General features: G+C 38.3%; 1 protein-coding gene across 1 annotated transcript in view; it reads right to left on the reverse strand.

Moving 5' to 3' along the window:
• FRMD3 (FERM domain containing 3) overlaps positions 1-22,688 on the reverse strand; it is a 154,245-nt gene that overhangs the window by 29,857 nt on the left and 101,700 nt on the right. Inside the window, exons 5-8 of the mRNA XM_067316178.1 lie at positions 21,118-21,215; positions 19,839-19,962; positions 2,733-2,820; positions 772-860 (exon numbers count right to left, since the gene is read on the reverse strand). Coding sequence (XP_067172279.1) covers positions 772-860; positions 2,733-2,820; positions 19,839-19,962; positions 21,118-21,215 — 399 coding nt within the window. The remainder of the gene's footprint in view (positions 1-771; positions 861-2,732; positions 2,821-19,838; positions 19,963-21,117; positions 21,216-22,688) is intronic.

A 22,688-nucleotide genomic window follows, 5' to 3' on the forward strand; every position in this document is an offset into this window, starting at 1 on the left:
CTGAGGGGAAGCAGCAATGTCCAAGCAACCAACGACTCTTTAGCACCTCTTTAGCAGCAGGGCTAAAAGGAGATGCCCTGATGTCTGAGCATGCCCATGCTCACACCATACCCTGCAGCTCAGGGCACAGCCACTACTTTCACAACACCTCCAGGAACTCAATTTTATATCTCCCTTTAGCATGGCTGATGCTGGCCAACCAAGTCAAGTATTTTACAGGAGGAAAAAAGAATTGCCAGAAAAACAAAGGATGACTGCCTAAGTGTTCTCTTCTTAAAAAAAAAGAGGCTAAAAGAAAAAAAACTCAAAGCCATTCTCTTCTCCTCTGCTTATCAAATAAGATCTTGTTTTCTCTTCCAATTGGAGAACATTAATTAAATGAGGAAAATGGTAATTTTTTACAAGAGCCAAATAAAGTTGCAGGTGGATACTCATAAATTTTTCCAGACGTCTCTGCCAATAAGCCTCTCTGATGATCTACAGTGTAGTAGAGAGGGATGCTCAGCCAGAGTAGAACTCTTATTTAATTTTAGGGTTGTGCATTGTGTGGACTAACTCAACCTCTGGAACAATTTTCTCTGGAAGAAGAGTAAGACTAAATCATTACTATTAAGCTTCTCATTTAAGACGCTTTAAAACTGAAATATGATGGGATAGAAAAAGGAATATTCACTTACTTCACCTTAAAGAAAATAAATACAGGCAAAGATACTAGGAAGAAAGGAAAAAGACTCTGACATGTATTATTTTACTCTTACTTCATATGCTTACCATTTTAACAAATGAATTCTTTTGTTTCCCTGGAAAACTACAAATCCTGCAGCTGTAAATCCTAAAAATGTAGTCATCCCCGTTGAGTCCTTTAAAGACAAAAAAGAAAAATGTAATTTTCTCCTTGTCTATTGAGGTACTTCTTACTGATAGCATAAATTCTTACTTCATTATAGACTACCTGCATTTTATTTCCATTTTAGAAATAAATTTTGCTTGCAAATTATACATTTCTGAAGAGCAAAGATTACTCTTGGCAGCACAGACCTCATTCATTTCTAGCCACTTAACTGAGTAACAACATCTTGTGCTTTGTTTTTACTTACTTGTAGCTGATGTCACATAGGGACTCCCTAGGGATATCTACTATTTTGGTCAAAACATACTTCTCTAATATCCCATACTTAAAAGTTCTGGCTAAATATAATCCAGGGATTCACGTCTACTTCACTGGTGTTTAAGATTTCACAACACTTTGTTACTTTGTGACATTTCCAACAATTATGTTGGAAGTGTGGCTAACAGATAACATTTACTACAGTAAGCAAGTACTTAATTCTGGGTGGAAGTAAGAACATCTGATGTTATTTGCCTTTAAATTAGGAAAGACCATTTTTTACTTTCAATTCCACAATAAAAGTTTTGGCTTAAGTTTTTTGAGTAAAGATTCAGGTGAGTTTTATATTAGCTGGCTTTCCTGTCTATCCCAAGCTCCAGACCCTTACCATGCTAAAGTTAACCTGCTTTATTGTTCCATGTGATCTATCAAGAAAATATGGGTATACAAAAACAATGCTGCTGCTTGGGTAGCAGAGTTGCACAGGAACATTTACGGAGCCAGGAAAACATCTTGCTTTGCAGCCCACTTCCAAAAATCTGGACTATTTTCCTCAAGTTCTCAACATGGGCCATGAACCCCTGCATGCCCCCACACTATGAGCCTCCCTGCATGGGCAAAGAGGAGATGATGCTGAACCGATTTGGATTTTGTCAAGTGCCAACATATATCTCCAAGATCTGCTCTGAAAATCTGCAGTATGCTTTGGAAGTAAAGTTTACAAAGTCACTGACTTCAGTGACCTCTGAACCAGGCTCCATATCTCATACTAGGAGCACCATTTCTAGCAATGTGTATGTGAAATCAGCGCTTTAGATTAGAGCTGTTTAAAGGTGCTCACCAGAGCAGCTAAGCAGACAGCATTACAAATTTCTGCTGTTCCACCAAAGTAGATGGTATATAAGCTAGAGTACAACCAAAAATAGCAGTTAAAATGTGAAGTAGGCAACATTAAAAACAAACTGCAGCTAAAGCTATTAAAAATGCAGGTGTATGTAATAATCAGAACTGATAACTAAAATCACCTTCTTATAGAGAACTACAAAACAGTGAAGCGGTGGAATACCCAAATGAGTAATGTGCATACCCAGTTCTCCCCCTTGTACATTTAGTTTGCTGTTCTTGCTGAGATTTGCATATTTTGCTGGTGTTCAAAATAATAACCTAGCAAGGCCTAACAATTTTTTGCAGCTTTTGGACAACAGTAATGCACTGAATCCTGAAAATCTTGGCAAACACAAAGTATTTCACACCTAGACTACTTATTGAAACCTTTGCAGTAAATGCAAAGAAATGATTAATTATAAGAAATTTTTTTGCCTTAATACCCTCTTATACTCTCCTATGATATTCTACTTCCTCTAGAGTTACTTTTTTTTTTTTGCTGGGGGGACGGGGGCGGGGTGGGACTGACACACAAATTTCAACCAGTCAATGTTTTTCCAAGGCTAAAATGAAATCTGTAGTTACAGGGCAGGTTCTTTTATATACTACTCCATATTTGTGCCTGGATAAAAAAAAACAAACCAAACCAAACCATGTCCCCTCCCCCCCCCCCCCCAAACAGAGCAATATCAATTCATTTAATGGCTTTTTATTAAATGTCATTGAAAAAAACTGTTACCTTGCAAGGATGAGGATCAACACCGTACGTTTCCAAAGAATGTGCTTTCAGGAGCAAGTTAAATTCAGCAACAGCTGGGCTCTGACCTCTAAAATTACACAAGAAACAATAGTTTCACAACAAGAGGAAAACAGGAGAAAAGGGCTTTTTGACTGGAGAGTTTGCATCCCTAAAAAGGAGGAAAAAAGTTCTACTGAAATATGAACAATTTCAAGCATGTTCTATTTATAATATTAAGACAGGAAACTTTTCACATAATTTCTGCTCCTGAATTGTCCAAAGCCTGATCTTTTCAGGTAAGTTCTGGTGTTTTGTTGCTTGTTTCTAGGATATCATCACACTATGCAGTTAACCAGAGTTATCCAATATCCTGCAAGTATTTGTTATTTCTTGATGTACATGCAAGTCAGCCTGAATACAAAATAAACCTCTGCATCTTTTTTCCACAAACCCTTGCTCCCAAACTCATTTAAAAGGATTGTCTAGATTAACAAACATTCCTTCCAGCTTAGGATATAAACAAGGCAATCATATTACACTGTCTACTGAGATGCATGCCTAATTATAGCAGTGCCTGTTACCATCAGGATAGTTTAGAATCTGTCAGCATTTCCATTATATGCCCCTATTTTTAGGGTGTCTATAATCAACCATGAACATACACTGAAGCCTGAAACATGGCACTCAAGCCTTGAGTTCTGGAGGAAAGTTTTATTACTTCATTTTAGCTCCTCTAACTCCTGCTTTTATAACAAGCCCTAACAGAAATTTGGAATCCCAGTCTATCAATTAAATGTACTGGGTAGCTGTAACTGAGTATTATGTTATTTAGATGCTTGCATGACTGTGGTATGTGATTCGGACAGAAATACTGCTTTGAGACGAGTGGTCCTTAGGACCTTTAGAAAGCCAGGTCTCATAAAGGCTTCTCATAGAAGTCACCCAGAAATTGAAGCATAGACAAATCTTCAAGGAACACAGGAATGGTCATACTAAGTCAAACCCCTGTGTTTCGGGGTCCAGTTTCACTCAGGAACAGGAATTCAAAGACAGCTCTCTACACCCACACAGAATAATTTCCCTGCAGTAGAGTCTCCGTTGTTCTTTAACAGCTAGAAACCAGCAAACGCAGACATAAGAGATTCAGTATCCTCCCCAAAGTTCAGTTTAACTCTGAAGATGATGTCTAGCACACTTGCAGATGTCAAATCCTATTTTGAAACCTACCAAACTGATGCCCTATGGCAATATCAGTACCAATAACCTTTTCCATCACAAAGTTTTAATTCATGCTTATTTGTACTCCACTGCCTCCCAGTCAGTCCCATGATACTGCTTTGGCTTTCTTCACATGGCTTGGGTCCTGCTTGTTACTATACTATTTGCATTTTATTTCAGATCACATTGTTGTTATTTAGCTTAAAAAAAAAAAAAAAAAAAAAAGATTAGAGAAATGCCCTTCTTTCTCCCTACCTTTTCGGTCTCTGTTTCTCACCATTTTCCAGTGAAGAAAAGGTAACAAGCAGAAAATCAAAAATTGTAAACGTGCATTTACATAGCTAAAGATTGAAGAAGAAGATAGCATGAGAGTCACAAAACAAAACAAAATTGTTTACTTTTTCTCCAATCAAAACTTTCTGATGGTTGTACTAACCTGTTTTTCTCTCCCCTCAACACTAATAAACCACAAAAGTTGTGACAGACTGTAAATGAGCCTTAGGAATGCTACTAGTTTGTTTCAGGTACCTACCAACTGCACAGGATAGAAGTAACTAACCAAATTTACCTAAATTACTTAGACTGCTTATGTTGCATAAAGAAAAGCCAAACAAAAGTAAGATTTGATTGCTTAGTGGCAATTGTCCCCTTAAAGAAAAATAACATTGTAAAATGCATTTATTTCCTAACTCTCTCTGCTGGTAAAAAGGAAAGTAAACTGTCTCCTACTCTGAAAGGACTTAAAAGTGACATATAGTTTGGAACAATGTAATTTCACTGTTTTGTTTGGTTGGGGGCATTTCCAAAAGGGAAAGACACTATTAAATTGCAATTATTATTAAAGTAGGGAAACACATTAAAAAATGACCAATGTCCTCTCCTCACGCAGAACCTCTAACACTATGCAGTCTGTGCATATCAGGCTGAATGAACTGTGATACTTGAAAATAAAGCAGAATACATGGATAAGTTTGATCTTACTGGATTACAGGAATATTGAAATGGCTACTGTGTAAAGCCGTAAAAGAAAAATGCAAAGCAGAAGAATCTTTTTAGAATCAAGTGCAATATCAAATGAAAAAATTCTGATTCATCCCTTGTATCAAGGGAATAATATCCAAGCCTTGATGACATGCTTTTCATCTGCAACTTAGTAATGAAATTTTCCTTACTAAATAAAAAGGTGTTTACAGCAAATCCTATCAAAGGAAAGCCAACATTTTATTCCGATCACCAATTTAACATTAGATACTCCTTTGATCGGTTTTGTTAAAAAGTCTTTAAAAGTTTCTACTTGCAACAGCCTTACACATAAACATGCAGGATTTCCTCACCTGCGCAAATGTTTCCACTAATGCTTCTTACAGTGGAAAAATAGAACATTGTTAGACAACGCATCTTTGCTACTTGTTAATTCAATTCACTCAGGAAAGTTAGGTCAGCACGTGCAGTAGCTCCAGCTGACCTTACATGATTGCCCAACCTAATCAGCATGTATTCAACATTAAATTGAAGATGTATTCCCTTTCCAGCTGTTGCAACCATTTTAGTACCCAGCCCAAGTGTGCCCTACTGCCCTACCCAATAGGACCAAAAACATATTACGTAGAAAAGTTTCTGTATACCACACAAATAATAAAATACAGTTATTTGTGAAATTAGAGCTCCATAGCTATTAGCTATGAATTAATCATTCACCCTAGGAATCAATCAAACATTCTTAATAAAATTTTAATGAAAAAATATTTTAACAGAATTCTGAAAAATCTGCAACATGTTCCATTTTTTGCTTTAGGCTCAAGATGAGTACACACTAAGGGATGTACAAGCTCTTGTTTATTCCCCAAAGGGCCTCCAACTCTGAAGCTTTTCAAAGGCCAGGAAGCTCAGTGGGGAATACTTTCCAGGGTGTACCACAGAAATGATCTGCTTGTTTTGCTGGCTCCTCACACCAATTCACTCCAGATTTTTTTTCCCCTTCATTCCTCCCATTTGAGGTATATATCTGTTACTGAAGTTAGTCAAAGTCAAGGATGAGATATCACAGGATTATTGAGTCTTAACTCCTTTAAAAGAATAGAGAAGTTTATACAGCATTAACAGCAAAGCAAAATGCATTCTCAATTTAATTCGCTGTAGCTAGCTTCCTGAATGACCCTGGTCAAGTCATTTCATTTACCTTGCATTACTGGTTTATGAAGTATTCAGACCTACTAATAAAAAGCATAATTATTGTCCATCCTTTGCCTCATCTGTATGCCACACAAAAGTTACCTGCTGCAGAATACATTATCAATACAATTCCTTAGCATGCCCTGTACAAGAGTCATTTCTCAATATATATGGTCTTGTGAAGTGTTTAAATGCAATTAATTCAAAGAATAAATAAGTATGCTCATAATGATCTGACCTTTAGAAACATGATGAAACACATGCATTCAAACTGGGAAAAAGCATAAGCCATAAAGCTTTAAATAACATAGGCTCAATCTCCAACAAATACCCTTTGCCCTGCCCTGCAACTGTGGGCATCCTTCACTGGAGCCTTAGAAAAGACAACAGTGACTATCTGCAGGATATCCATCTATGCAAGATTCTCTTTGTTATATACCAGATCACATACGCAGCATCCTTCAGCAGAACAGGAATACTCTGGGTTTCCTTTAAAGCTTAAAAAAGCCAGAAATCTGTATAAAGAATTAACAGGTTTAATTACAACATATACAGATCACAGAACCACTTACATCAAATGGCTGGGGTTTTGTTTTTGTTTCTTTAAGACTTTTTATGAGCAGTTGAGGCTCTAGAAGCTGTATGATCATGGTGCTCAAGGTCTTGAGTGACTGTTTAGTTTTTCCTCTAAGCTTGGGAGATTTTGGCAGACATTAAGGCTGTTTCTGATATAGCCTTTCTGGTCGTATTTTTGGTTATCAATAAAGGTGCTAAAGAGGACTAATTGGTAGTGAATCACAAAGGTATTAATAGTAGTAATAATAATAATAATAATTCATATTTTCACAGATAGTTTCAAAGAAAAGCCCTGAATGAAGATATTGGTAACTGCAATGGTGTTTTATTAGTCCTGTATCTGAGTCTGTCAGAACAGCAAAGCACTTAGCACACCTCCTAAGCAATGACACTGCTTCTTTTAGCATGGCTCTGGCCATAGGCATCAGGAGAGAGCAAAGGCTTTAAACTGGTCTGCATATGAAAAGAAAGATTACCACTTGGTAAGCAGCTGAATTGCTGAAATGTTGCTGGGACATAGAAAACGTAGAAAATTTCATAACATCCAAATATCAGTTGGAACTTGTATTACAAAATTCTATTTTCTCACAGACAGAATTCTAGGATGATAAAAACTTCAGTAATTCCTTTAAACCAATAATCATCCTCTCTTACTGAATCTACTAAATGCTTAAAGGTTTAATTTTACACCATACTAACTGTAATAACATGTGCCACTTACGTAACTCCTTCTACCAGAACATTTCAAATTACTTGTCTTAGCCTTATCCCTGAAGCCACACAGTACCTCCAAAATCTATGCTGAGATACTTAGATTGCAACATTACTTCATAAACTGATGTAGTGATGTGAAGAGCTTTATGGCTGTTCTTGAAAACGAGCACATTTACAGGGCAGGCGCCGTTTTGATTTCTTTATTACCCATTTAAAATCTATTCCCATGATACCAAGACATCTCTCAAGCTCTGTGTTTGTTAATAGCACAGTAAACTGATCCCTGATAGTCCAGATATACCTAACCCCTAAAGTCTCCCCTCCAAGTAAAGAAGTGTGTATGTGGGGGGGGGGGGGGGGGGGGGCGGGGGGGGGGGCGAATAGGCCCATTCAGCTGATGAATAAATCCCTACCTTCTGGAAACTTGCACAGGCAGCTGAATTCAACAATGTTTATGCTAAATAGCAGAACCTGAATCCAAACCTCACCATCAGCTAGCTAATGACTAGCTTGGAAAAGAAAACAACTATATTTGCTGAGAATGATTATGATCACTTTCCAGAAAGAAACAAAAAACAAACAGAAAAGCTTTCTTGGGAATACAGAAGCTAAAGAATGATCTAACGAATTTTATGATAAAAACAGCTATATTTTTGAATTCAAGTCAATTATCTCTGCTACTGAATATAACATACTACTAGGAATTCCTATGAAAAAAAAAAATACCTGTATTATCTATTTGCTTTTATTTTCTTTTTATATCAAATAGAGCTTTGGGAAGAGAGAAAGGAAAATACATTTGTTTTGTCTATAAAATACCTCCCTCTAGACAAGTATTCAAATTGTAATGTCTGTAAAAATGCCTGCTCAGGAAAAGTTGTTCCCACCCTACAGCTTCTGGAAGTGCTCTCTGTGCTGTGTAAACAGCAATCCAAAGAACAGCCATTTTTAGGAAGCACATTCAGAACTACAGGTACAGCTTGTTTATTTTAATTGGTTTTAAAAATACTTCTGTACGAAAAAAAAAAGTTCAAAGAACAAACCTTGGAGGAATGCAACACACATTACTCTTCAGGGAAAGGACTACGTGATCAGAAGAGCTCTTTTAGTTCAAATTTTTAATAAATGTTTCATTCATCTCAGTCAAATTATGACTGCTAAGAGGAATTAAGGAGAGGAAGAAGGATGATAATATCAAGAAACAGAAAAATAGGAAACTACAGTAGAACAAAGTGTTAATTTATTACAGCAAGTACAGTGCCATTTTAGTATCATGCGGCTAAGTTAGAAAGAGTTGTATAATTTTGAAATTGCAGGCCCAGAGATATCCTTAAACACACACAGGTCTGCTGAGAAGTCTAAACTAGTATCAGGCTTAAGAAGAATAGGCTGAAGTTTGGGAGCCTTCAAGATATATTTCAGCACCTGTTCATGCCATGCTGTGGCTTATGAGCATCTCTCAAAATGGGGTGTGTCTGTGGGTGTTTCTTGCTGAAGAGGTCTATTCGTTTTGACCTAACTTCACACAGATTGACTCATCTACCTACATCAAACAAAACAGAAGCAGAAACCTATTAATCCAAACCGGAATGGGAATGCATAAAGACACCATATATACTACTGAGTCATTCAAACGCATGACCAAGCAGTTTTCTTGACCTCACACAAGGCATTTGGGTTTGCTGGTCCTCTATTACCATTTTGACAACATACAGTATTTTTTAAAATATAGCAGAACTACTGGACATGTTGAGCGCAATGACAAGAGAAATGTAAATTCGTTTTTAGTGGTCATTTCTGATAACTTTCTGGTATTACTAAAGTAAAAGGCTGGATGCAGTTCTGTTAAATGTAGAAAGAACCTCAATCTTTAACAGGCAAAAGCTTTAATAACCTTAGCATCATCATCATCTTTTACAGACAACAGCTCTCTTCAGTCCAAGAGATTCCAATATCCTTCCCAAACAACAAAGAAATCCCACAAATTTTTCAGCCACCATACAGTCACCTAAAAAAAGCCCACTTGTTTTAACGGTTTTCTAATATAAATAAAGTATCCAACCAAACAGTTACTATTTCCAACTCAAGCAAATAACTAGACTTTTGTTAATACATCAATTTTATGAGAAATAACATCATTAAGTATAGAAATACTTGAGACCGGTGCAGTTATGGGTCTATCTTCTTTCAAAATAAGGATTACTATTACAATATTTCTCACTCAGAGATTCTCTAGCAGTTATTGATCAGGATTAAGTAAAAAGCATCAAAAATGTTGTATGAAAGTACATCAATTGTGACTGGCAATTATTAAAAACTTAACCTTTTCAGAGACATTATTTGACAAGATGGCTTTCACTTTTTCATTCAAATATCTTTGGAAAAATATGTTTGCTTCCAGTTGCAATTTTCTAATATCAAATACCAATTTTGAGCCTTTTTATTCACTGTAGATGGAAGATCTGCTGTGGTGCTATAGTGTGACTCATACCACCAACATAATACTGAAGTACAAGTGTTTACATACAGTGTAATGCTAATAGCTTCAAAACTACCTACGGTTACTTTTTTCTCAACACTGTTAGCAACAAAGCTTACATCATGCAGTCTTAACCACCTAACAGGATCGAGGAATAAAATCAACTGCTTTTGTTTTGAATATTTTAAAAACAATCTTAGGAATTTCTTTCTATAAACAGGAATAGATCAGAGAATAAATCCACAGACATCACAGCTCTCAACAAAAGGCCTCTGAGAGAGGTTAAAAAATGTCTAAAAACCTTACAAACTCAGGAACCACTAAGAGGAAGAAAAGCCAAACTATCAGAGGTGACCAGCTTGTGGCTGCTGAAGTGCACAGAGCTTGCATACAGTTCAGCTGCATTTCCCAGAACAGGGCTATAAACATATGGCTACCAGCAGGGCTGTGCCAACATACCACCTGGTGAATAAATCCAAATGCCTACACTGGGAAACAAATGACACAGCACAGGCTGTCAAGGCTGAAATTGAGAGGACATTCAGTACAGTCGCAGGCTGTAATGCACGTGGGACTCCAAGGAGCTGATAGTACTATCTGCCTGCCAATCCCCCCATATATCCCCCTCTTCTCAGCTCGCCAAAGTACATACTTTTTATGGATGAGAGCTTCAAAGATTTTGGTGTGTGGCTCCTCAGGTGTGGAAGTCAACTCTCCCTGCTGTATTTCAGGCCCTGCTAATTTCCCAAATCCTCCTCCTCCATGTTAATCTCAACAGATTCTAGACCCCCACCAATCCAGTTTGTGTTGCCTATAACATGACTTTCAAGTTTTGAAGAATACCATAAGCCCTTCCAACTGGGAAGCCCTTCATGTATATGGCTGTTAGATACCAAAGTGATTAGCATAGATGAGTGCATTGCCAGCATTAAATGCATAAAAGCAGATAATACGTAGTTTTATTTGCAAGAAGCTCTTAAGTGCCATGTAAGATCCACCTTATTCTACACTTGCTAAATGGAAATTTAATTTTAGAAGTTTTGAATGTATTCAACTGCATGCAAGAAGTGTGCTTTAATCTTGGATCAAATCATATTAACACCCACAAACACAAACATTTTCCAGTGGTCCCTGCCAAGTCTTTTAGGACAGCCTCCTAGAATATACATTCTGATAGTAACATTTGTTGTTATGCTTGCCAGTGGCTCCACTGGCAGCTCCATGTCTGCATGAAAGGTGCAGGGCCAGATTAGCACAGACTGGGAAATCCTGTACTACTCCTGCTGACACCAGAATCTGAGCACTTAAGATAATTGATAGCATTGTGAAAGGAATAAAATAAGTGTTAAAGCAATGGAATAAAGGTCAAAATGCTCAAATCACCACTGGCTAGTCTAAGTGTAGATGATGCAGCACAGGATAAAGATGTTAAATGCCTTTCAAGCCAAGTTTAAACAACACTCCTTGTTTAGGTTGAATAAAATATGAGTTTTAATTTGTTAGTCTAATTTTCAAGAAAAAGTGGGCCCGCTGTTAAATGGGGCAGGGAACCTGGCGACAAAAGATGAGGAAAAGGCCAAGGTATTCAATACCTTCTTCACCTCGGTCTTGCCTTCAGGAATCTCAGGCCCCTGAGATCAGAGAGAAAGTGTGGAGCAATGCAGACTTACCTTCAGTGGAGGAGGATCACATTAAGGAACATTTAAACAAACTGGACATAACAAATCCTTGAAACCTCACAGGATGCACCCACAACTGCTGAGGGAGCTGGCTGATGTCAGACCATGCTCTACCATCTTTGAAAGATCATGGCAATAAGAGGAGGTTTCTGAGGACTGGAAGCAAGCAAACATCACTCCTATCTTCAAAAAGGGCAACAAGAAGGATCTAGAGAACTACAGGCTGGTCAGCCTCACCTGCATCCCTGGGAAGGTGATGGAGCAAATCCTCCTGGATACCACTTCCAAGCACATAAAGGACAAAAAGGTGATTGGGAGTAATCAGCAAGGATTTATGAAGGGGAAATCATGCTTAATCAACCTGATAGCCTTCTATGATGGAATGACTGGCTGCGTAGATGAGGGGAGAGCAGTGGATGTTGTCCACCTTGACTTCAGTAAGGCTTTTGACATTGTATCCTATACCATCCTCATAGGAAAGTTGATGAGTATGGGCTAGGTAAGTGGACAGTGAGGGCAACTGAAAAATGGCTCAACTGCTGGGCTCAGAGGGCTGTGATCAGCAGCACAGAGTCCAGCTGGAGACCAGTCACTGGTACTGCACCCCATGGGTCAAAGGCGGGTTCAATACTGTTTGACATCTTCATAAAATGACCTGGATGATAGGACCAAATGCACCCTCAGCAAGTTCATGGACGAGACCAAACTCAGAGCAGTGGTTCATACCCCAGATGGCTGAGCTGCCATTCAGGGGGACCTCAACAGGCTGGAGATGGGCAGAGGAGAACCTCATGAGCTTCAACAAAGGGAAATGCCAAGTCATGCCCCTGGGGAGGAATAACCCCAGGTACCAGGACAGGCTGGGGGCCAGCCAGCTACAGAGCAGCTTTGCAGAGGAGGACTTGGGGATCCTAGGGGACCAGCTGGACATGAGCCAACAATGTGTCCTCACAGCAAAGAAGGCCAATGGTATCTGGGGCTGCATTAGCCAGAGCATTGCCAGCAGGTCAAGGGACGTGATCCTGCCCGTCAGCTCAGCACTGGGGAGACATCCCTGGAGTGCTGGGTCCAGTTCTGGGCTCCCACGTACAAAAAAGACATGGACATACTGGAGCAAGTCCAGCAAAGGGCCACAAAGATGATGAAGGGACTGGAGCATCTGACATACAAGGAGAGGCTGAGAGAGCTGGGACTATTCAGCCTGGAGAAGAGAGGCTTTGGGGGATCTTATCAGTTTGTATAAATATCTGAAGGGAGGGTGTAAAGACAATGGAGTCCAACTCTTCTAAGTGCTGCCCTGTAACAGGACAAGAAGCAATGGGCACAAATTGAAATACAGGAATTTCCAGCTGAACATAAGAAAACACTACTTCTCTGTGAGCGTGGTGGAACACTGGCACAGGTTGCCCAGACAGGTTGTGGAGTCTCCATTCTTGCAAATATTCAAAACCCAACTGAACACTGTCCCAGGCAACCTGCTCTGCGTGACCCTGCTTGAGCAGTGGGGTTGGACCAGATAATCTAGAGAGGTGTCTTCCAACCCCAACTATTTTGTTATTCTGTAAGAAGTATTTGCCAGTATGTGTCAGGGACTTTATCAGATAAACAAATCTTCCATGAAAAGAAGATTTGTATATAGAAGGGATTTTTGTCTTGGAAAAGGGAGAAAGGAGTATGAATGCACTAAAAACATCTGAGATATCTTACTGTTCTGACATCTAAAGCAAATTCCACAATTGTAGTAACACGGAAGTCAATTTGGAACTAGTACTGACACATCCATGTATGTACTCTATCCATTTGTAAGAAGAGCCCATAAAATCAAACAGCAAGAGCTAGAATCAAAATCAGGCCAACGACTGATGTAGGTTGCTCAAACAAACAATGCTAATTCTGTCATGGAAAAAATACATCTATTTAGGGAACATCTGAAAGAAACAAATTCCTCCTGATGCATTACAAAAAAACCCTCAAATCCCAAAGATATTATTAAGATCATCTGACTGATCATATATATATATATAAAAAAAGCAGTAATCCTAGCAATCCCTGCTGTTATGCTTGAAGAATTTTCTCACTCAACTTCCTTCTCCTCCATCTAGATTTCATGGTTCTGCTTAACCTCGTTTGATGTTCTAGTTCTTTTATTTTTCCAGATCTATACAGTATTCTTACCATATTTTTGTTAAACTGGTAGTTTTTAGTCACCAGAAGTAAAAATGAGCTATGGCTTCCCATACTGAAGCACCTTGTAGTGTATTAAATATCTTCAATAATGCCGAAATACATGAGAACCAAACATGTACCTTTTGCTTGGAAGTCAAGCAAACTAAGCTATTTTTAACTCAGACCATTTCACTGATGTGATTTACAATGCAGCCTTACAAGTACTTGTACTAGTCCCAACTAAAAGGGCTAAGGGACACGCAAATGAACAACTTGGGGAGGGATATTCTCATTAACTTCCCTTCAAGAAAAAGGTATCCCGGAATACACTCATAGCATACCCAGCTTTTCATGGCCAAAATCTTTTCCAGTCTATTAGACTGACAGTGAAACAGAAACGCAAGCAGCTATGACTTCATAGCTACTAAGAACAGTAACAGGCAATCAGTCACAATTACTTGATGCACGCTCTGTAATAGCCATACCCAAAAACATAGTAACATGGCAACTTTGAATTCTTTTAAGAACAAGCCTCCAAGTCTTATCAGTTCCTAAAGCATCTTCACATATTCTAAGATTTACTTTGACTTCAGTCTAGTCCGAAGACCGTTATCTCTATTACTCTCATCAGTATGCCACATTTCAGAGAGGGTTTATCTGGAATGACAGGAAAATAAGAATACATATTGTGATGAAATCAAGGTAGGTGTTTGTTTAGCCACTGGTAAGGTTCAGTTAAATCATTCCTGCACCTCTCCCTTTTTTTCAATGAGGGAAGAATAATTCATTAAAAATTCACAAGACAATTAATCACACCTCAATAAAACTGTAATGCATTTCTGTCTGTCACACTTCTAATTTATGCAATCAGGTGCAGAGGAAGGTCACAGTAAAGGCTGCATTTTGCTAAAATCTGATGATGTTTTCACAACCACAAAAAAAAAAAAAGAAAGAAACAGGGGCACATCATACATCTGCTCTAATAAGAACAAGACTTCTCAATGAGACAAAATGAGTCACTAAGTCATTGGCAGCTGTCACTGCACACTATCGCTACTTCCCAGACATTTCTCTCACTGTTTTTATGGGCCTTTCAAAAGACAAATTCTTCTGTCATTCTCTAGGACAGCAGAACAGATGTGCTGAGTTAACAGGCCCTAAGGACTACAAGATAGGATTCAGTGAAGAACTGGCCTGTTCCAAGCCACAGGGCTTTGACTATACAAAAGCCTGCTGCAGAAGTGAGATGCTATATGATCTTTGTTTACACAAATATAGGAAGAAAGCAAAAAAAAAGAACACAGATTCATTTGCAGTGCTGAAACTCAAAAGTAACTCTTCTGAAGTTAGCAGAATGACAGATACAGGCATACCTCATTTTACTGCGCTTTGTTTTATTGTGCTTTGCAGATATTGTGTTTTTTACAAATTGAAGATCTGTGGCAACCCTGCGTCGAGCAAGTCTATCGGCACCATTTTTCCAACAGCATGTGCTCACTTTGTGTCTCTTTGTCACATTTGGGTAACTCTCGCAATATTTCAAACTTTTTCATTATTATTCTATCTGTTATGGTGATCTGTGATCAGTGATCTTTGATGTTACTATTGGAATTGTTTTGGGGTGCCATGAACCGCGCCCATATAAGATGACGAACTTAACCAATAAATGTGTGTGTTCTGACTGCTCCACCGACCGGCTGTTTCCCCATCTCTCTCCCTCTCCTCAGGCCTCCCTATTCCCTGAAGCACAACAATATGGAAATTAGGGCAATTAATAACCCTACAATGGCCTCTAAGTGTTCCAGTGAAAGGAAGAGTCGCACATCTCTCACTTAAATCAAAAGCTAGAAATGATGGAGCTTAGTGAGGAAGGCATGGCGAAAGCCGAGACAGGCCGAAAGCTCAGCCTCTTGCACCAAACAGTTAGTCAAGCTGTGAATGCAAAGGAAAAGTTCTTGAAGGAAAGTCAAAGTGCTGCTCCAGTGAACACACGAATGCTAAGAAAGCGAAACAGCCTTACTGCTGATATGCAGAAAGTTTCAGTGGTCTGGATTGGAGATCAAACCAGCCACAACATTCCCTTAAGCCAAAGCCTAATCCAGAGCAAGGTCCTAACTCTCTTCAATTCTGTGAAGGCTGAGAGAGGTGAGGAAGCTGCAGAAGAAGAATCTGAAGCTAGCAGAGATTGGTTCATGAAGTTTAAGGAAAGAAGCTGTCTCCATAACATAAAAGTGCAAGGTGAAACAGCAAGTGCTGATGTAGAAGCTGCAGCAAGTTATCCAGAAGATCTAGCTAAGATAACTGATGAAGGTGGCTACACTAAACAACAGATTTTCAATGTAGATGAATCAGCCTTTTATTGGCAGAAGATGCCATCTAGGACTTTCATAGCTAGAGAGGAGAAGTCAATGCCTGGCTTCAAGGCTTCAAAGCTTCAAAGGACAGGCTGACAGCAAGAGAACTAGAACTGACAGCAAGAGAACTAGAATTAGAAGTGGAGCCTGAAGAGGTGACTGAATTGCTACAATATCATGATAAAACTTGAACGGATGAGGAGTTGCTTCTCATGGATGAGCAAAGAAAGTGGCTTCTTGAGATGGAATCTACTCCTGGTGAAGGTGCTGTGAACATTGTTGAAATGACAACAAAGGATTTAGAATATTACGCAAACTTAGTTGATAAGGCAGTGGCAGGGTTTGAGAGGACTGACTCCAATTTGGAAAGAAGTTCTATTGTGGGTAAAACGCTATCAAACAGCATCGCATGCTACAGAGAAATCCTTCGTGAAAGGAAGAGTCAATCGATGCGGCAAACTTCATTGCTGTCTTATTTTAAGAAATTTTCATAGCCACCCCAATCTTCAGCAATCGCTAGGTTGCTGATCAGTCAGCAGTCATCACCATTGAGGCAAGACCCTCCATCAGCAAAAAGATTACGACTCGCTGAAGGTTCAGATGATGGTTAGCATTTTATAGCAATAAAGCATTTTTTAATTAAGGTATGTACATTGTTTTTTTAGACATAATGCTATTGCACATTTAATAGACTACAGTATAGTGTAAACATAACTTTTATATGCACTGGGAAACCAAAAAATTTGTGTGACTCGCTTTATTGCAATATTGGCTTTATTGTGGTGGTCTGGAACCAAACCTGCAATATCTTCAAGGTATGCCCGTAGATTTAAAATGTCTCCAAGTCTCTTCTATCCTCATAAAACCTAACATATCATCAAACTATCTTGTTAGAAAAAATATCTTGGGAACCTTTTTCAGAATTTTTAAAAATACTCACTGAGGAGCAAAAATTTTAATTCTTATCAGAAAATTCCAGCTGCTGAACCTAATGAAACAGGATGTGCTAATCAATACCAAATAAAAGCCTGTAAGCTTAGTGTGTAAGCTTAGTGGGTTTTTTAATTATCTGCCATTTACTTTTCCCAGTTGAGTACTGAAATCTGATCATCAACAGCACTGGAGTTTTATATATGAAGTTTGTTATATGACAGATACATTTTATTCATTTTGCATTCCTAGAATAGAGATTCATAGTATTAAATATCTGGGGAAAAAAAGTAAAACTTTATGTGACTAGTGAGTATTCAATACAAAAGATGTAACAGGATGATCAATTTTGAGAAGACAGAGTGACAATGGAAAACTGCCAGGACCAGATAGCAGCCATCCAGACAGCTCTTAAAATGTCTTGTAACCAGAGAAATAGATAAGGCACATTGAATGCTGACATAAGGGAAAGAAAATGAAAAAGAAAACAAACAGTTCCAGGGGACTATAAAGAGCTAAAAGCCAGTAAACCTAACAATCGTAGCATGTCAACTGGTAAAACCTAGAATAGAAGGAGAATTTACCAACATACAGATAAATGGGATATATTGAGGAGAGTTCTATCAGAAATTGATGTTATGACTCACACATCTCCTGGAATTCTTTGAAAGATCAAAGAATTGATTCCTTCAAACCTGCAGATACAGGAGTTCTGGTTAATACAATAACGCAAAGATACAAATGGCTTTTTTCTTCCTTCTAAATTTGGCTTCTAATTATAATAGTGCATTGTAGTATACTAATGCTTTCAGGGCTGTAACTCCAATAGTCCAAGCTAGTTTCAGTAAGTTACACAAAGGTGATGTTTGTCAGGAAAGCAAAATCTGCTTGTATTCTCAAGGGCTAGGCACTTCAATACACACGCCCACAGACATGACCTTGCCATAAGGGAAGTCAGAGACTTTAATACAGAGGTATCTGAATGGCAAACTCCAGTCCCAGTCTGGGTGATAAATATTCCCTGGACCTTCCCCCAAGCTCAGATGGAGAATCTTTTTCATATTCCTACATAAGATAACAGTTTTCCAACCATTTTCTTAATTTCTTGGGGAGCTACTGCAGCACACTGCCTTAGTTCTCACCTTGGTATAGCTGAGTTGGTATAACCTTTCCTGTTGAGCAGACTGTAATATATTACCCAGTGGTCTGTGATGACAAAAAGACTAGCCCTGCACACTGGAAGCAAGACCCCCCACAAATATTGGAATGAGTCTACCCTTTCATCTTTCCCTTTTCATCCCACTCTTTCCTTCCCCTCTCCTAATTCTAAACACAAGACTAGTCTTTTCAGTTGCACTTGGGCACAATTGATGAAAAATCTTGGTTTGCAAAGGTTGAATTTAGCCTTTGGAAATCTGTAGTAGTACGGAATATTATTCAAAGACAGAGAATTTCTGCTTTCTTTTTTAAAGTACTGTTTCTCTGTGTCTGTGTAAAGTTCACCCTGGACTACAATGCTCTAAAAATATCAGACATGGCTATACTATTCAAAACAATGTTTGATGAAATAAATATAAACAAAATACATAGGTTTTAGGAGGGAAAAGGGAAGTCATGTTTACTTTCCTATAGGACCCAAAAGTCTTTACTTATTTATTTATTTTAGAGAAATAATTACACCTATGGCGGTGAAGAGCTCCTTTTTCATACTGTCATGAAAATTACTTTCCTGGTTTAATAAAAAATTTGATAGACTTTTCCATCAACCTCTGTATTATGCTTTAATCACTTAACTCCTCTGAAAGGAATTGCCCATTTCAGTTTTTTTCAGGGGGCTGGTGACTCACGTAAAATCATATGTTCTCATGAATACAATTAATTTACTTAAGTAAAGCATTTATGTATTTAGCAGTGAGAAAAAACAAACATAAGTGTTTTCAGCAAGTGCAAGGAACCTTGTAAATCTTTGAATAACAGATTTTCCTTCTACCTTATGCAATTAGTTGTTTGCTTTTATTTGATTTTCTCCACATCCTATTCCCTCCAGCTTCTCCAAGGACTATACTTGACCGAGCAGAACAGCTGGAGTATCAAATTATCTTCACTACTACTGTCCATGTTATTCACTGACAATCCTGAAGGGGGTATGATTGCACAAAGCACTGCTACTCCTCCTCTGAAACAGCATACTTCTGGGACACATTCAACTTTGAAACCGTAAGACTGATTATCTATCTTTGCCCATTCCAGTTAATCAACATATTAAAAGTTTAGGACAGAAAAAGGGCTGATAGAGTTCTCCATCTCACCTCAGTCTTCCAAAGTTACCTAAATACATTTCTGCACAATTCATGACTGTCTTACCACACCATAGATAAAATAAGGTCATTACAGTTTCAGCCAAGACAGTATCTGTTGGGAATTATATCATTGCAGTGAGTACAGAAATTTCACAACAAAAGACATATAAATATATATTTCCACATAAAGCTGATCCCTAAATGAACAATGTTCTTCCATTAATCAACCACAACAGCACTCATGATTTGAGCCACTCCCACTAATCAGACCTATATTTCAAGTAAATGCAGTCTAACTTACCAGCATACATGTGGGAATCAACTATGATTAATAAAGGTTAACAGGAATAGAAAACCCATTAAGCTAAAACTGCATTTTCAAATAGAGCGTTAAACAGCATGCAGGTAGAGTACCTATTATAAACTAAGTAACAATCCCTCTTCAATTAATATACACTATGTAGAAACAGATAAAAATAATTTGTAGCTCTCTCTTAACAAGCAGCATTAGAAATTACCTGAATTCATTTTTATGTATTTCTGCTATTTTCTTCTCAAGTTTTTGTGACTGCTTGGGAAAAATCTTAAAGTCGCTGATGTAATTCTCTGGGTGTTCATCAGGATCATAATCACCAAGCTCAGCTAAAAGATCAAAATAAATTAAATTGTAAAGTTAGCTAATAAGAAAAAAAAAAGACAGCAAGTATAGTGTAATTCAGAAGACTTCCAAGAGCAGTAAGAATGCAGCATTTCTGAGGAAAAGCTATTTTGATGAGCTGGTAGTCAACTGAAACTCCAAATCCTTATAGCTGCCCCTGCAACCAATGAGTTTCAAGTGAACTTTGTGTTTTATTAACTGCGGAAGTAAATTGCAATTCTAAACTATTTTGTGGGAGAAACATGCTTTGAAAAAGCATAGGTATAGGAAACCCTCCCCTTTCACTACTTATCATCCTGGTACTAGACAGAAATAAAACAGTGCATTCCAAGCTCTTCTCTTTTCTACACCAGCTTATCCCCACCAGCATGGTTTGGTTTAATTCAGCTCTAGCAGAAAAACACAGTTTGCATCATTATTTAAGGGTGTCCACAGTATTTGATTCCTCCTCTGAAAAGCATACCACTTAGGCAGCCAGATACAGCATTTGGTGTCTAAATTAGCCTCTTTTAATAAGCTCTAGACTCAATCTAGTTTGGGATATACTGCCTTATAATACATTAAGAGCTTCATTCATCTTAAGGCAGAATGTGGTTTCATGTATATGAAGTCCCTAATTAGACATTGAGCTAACTATTTTTCTGTGAGCAATCCAAGTTACATATCTGAATTTGGCCCTCAGGAAATGATGGCGATAGTGGGGAAAATCTCTTTCTCCTTGAATTGCATCTACTATTTTTGCCAGGGATTCCATCATCATCACACAGGTCTATACCACAACAAATGACACTGCATGCCACTCCAAATGGAATTGGCTATGTTTATATTCAGGAAAGTAAAAGAACAGAATTTTGCTTTCTTTATAATTTGAATCTAGTATTGATGTCACACTTTTTCACTTAAATGCTAAGACAATTGGTTGTTTTTAATTTTTTTAATGGTCCAATTTGTTTTAAGTTGTCTAAACAGCTGAATTACTTTAAAATTTTTCAATGCATGTCAATACGGGGAAACAATACAACAACAAAAAATACAAGTTTTTACTAGCTTTACTCCCACCCCAGTTTTGAACTTCTCTTGATAATGAACTCTTCTAAGAATTACTAGGTATTTCACAAAATCCTGCTGTTTGTACTTACCTTGGACAATGCAGGCACCCAGGTAGGCAGCATCAGAAAAAGAACACAGCAGACGGCCATGGAAAATGTCCCTTTTTATTTGTAGATATAAGAGGTATCTAAAATGTTATTAAAAAATGATTAGGATAAGGTATGGCATCTTTTCATAACAGATTTAACTTATCACTGTGAAACCATTTGGTCAACTATTCTGGACCTGTCTCTTGCTACTTAATTGGCCGGAAAAAGAGGTAAAGTGCAACCACAGGAAAAACTAGATTCTGGACAAGATTGTTCTCATGAAAAATGAAATAGTGACAGCAGAAGTGACAATACCCACTAAGAGATAAGATGGAGATATCTTATTACAAACAAATAGCTGTTACAATACTAATTGGTTACATGAAATTAATTACACTAATGTAAACTAGCGCGTTCCCTTCCTTTTTTTTAATTCATGGAGAATCCTAGCTGAAATTTTGAGGCAAAACAGCCTCCTTGAGGCGCAGAGTGCAATGGGGCACCAGAAACCTGTCTGGGAGACTTCTCAGGTTCCCTCCCTCTCACAGCTGTTCACCTTAGAGAAGAACTGAGGAGAAAAAAAGAAATTGCTCTCTGTAGCTGCCCTCTGTCTCCTACCATATAGCAGCATTACTTGTAAGAGCAAGAGGAGAGGCGCAGCAGCAGGGATCTCGCTTTCTCTTTTGCTTTCTCCCCTAGAGAGCAATCTCCCAGGAAGACCCCAAATTCAGTGCCAATCCACAGAGACATCCTTTCCCACCAGCTAGCTCACTGCAGCTATCCCATTCAGCAGCTCACTCCTCTGGGAATATAAAGCATATGAGCCTGGCTTTAGGCAGACAAATCAACTAGCCACAGGTTTTTAGAAGATCCAACTGCTACTGCAAGTCTTCAGGATATGCCTCGATGCTGCAGGTCGTTTCCAACCTCAAGCTATACTGTAGCCTATACAAATAGGCTTTACAAATAATGCTGAGGCAAGAAATATCTTGCGTGAGTAAATTATTTAGTTGTACGTGTACCACAAAATCCTGTACCAAGTAGCTTATCTGAAAGTTCACAGCGAGTTCTAGATTACAGCAAGAATGACAGTATTATTTGAAGGGTGAGGTAAGTCTGCCTCCTTTCCCCGGATTATTACTATGTGTTACACAAATTCAAGACTATCATTGAGAAAAACAACTTGTACTCAGTGTGCACATTTCTGTTCACAACATTACAGTATTCCAAGCTTCTACAGAAATCTTGCTCTTCAAGGCCTCATTTTCACATGCCTTTTCTCCTGTAATCAGTAATTTGGTACTGTTACAGTGCAGGTAGTTCCCGGAAGAGATTACTTCCATCAGAGTGAACTGAAGGCCTCAGTGACACACAGAAAAAAATTCTTCCTCTGCAGTGACATTCTACTAGAAAACACTTGGTATATTCACACAAATACCCCACAGAACTTGAGCAAACAAGCAGTCCCCAATTCTGAAACTTTTAATAAGTCTTGCCAGTACGAAACTCAAGCTGTGATTCCCCAGGGAGTGACCATTAGCCCGAGGCCAAACTGAATTCACTTCTTAAGA

The sequence above is a fragment of the Apteryx mantelli genome, chromosome Z, assembly GCF_036417845.1.
Source record: "Apteryx mantelli isolate bAptMan1 chromosome Z, bAptMan1.hap1, whole genome shotgun sequence".
In the NCBI taxonomy this organism is placed as follows: domain Eukaryota; kingdom Metazoa; phylum Chordata; class Aves; order Apterygiformes; family Apterygidae; genus Apteryx; species Apteryx mantelli.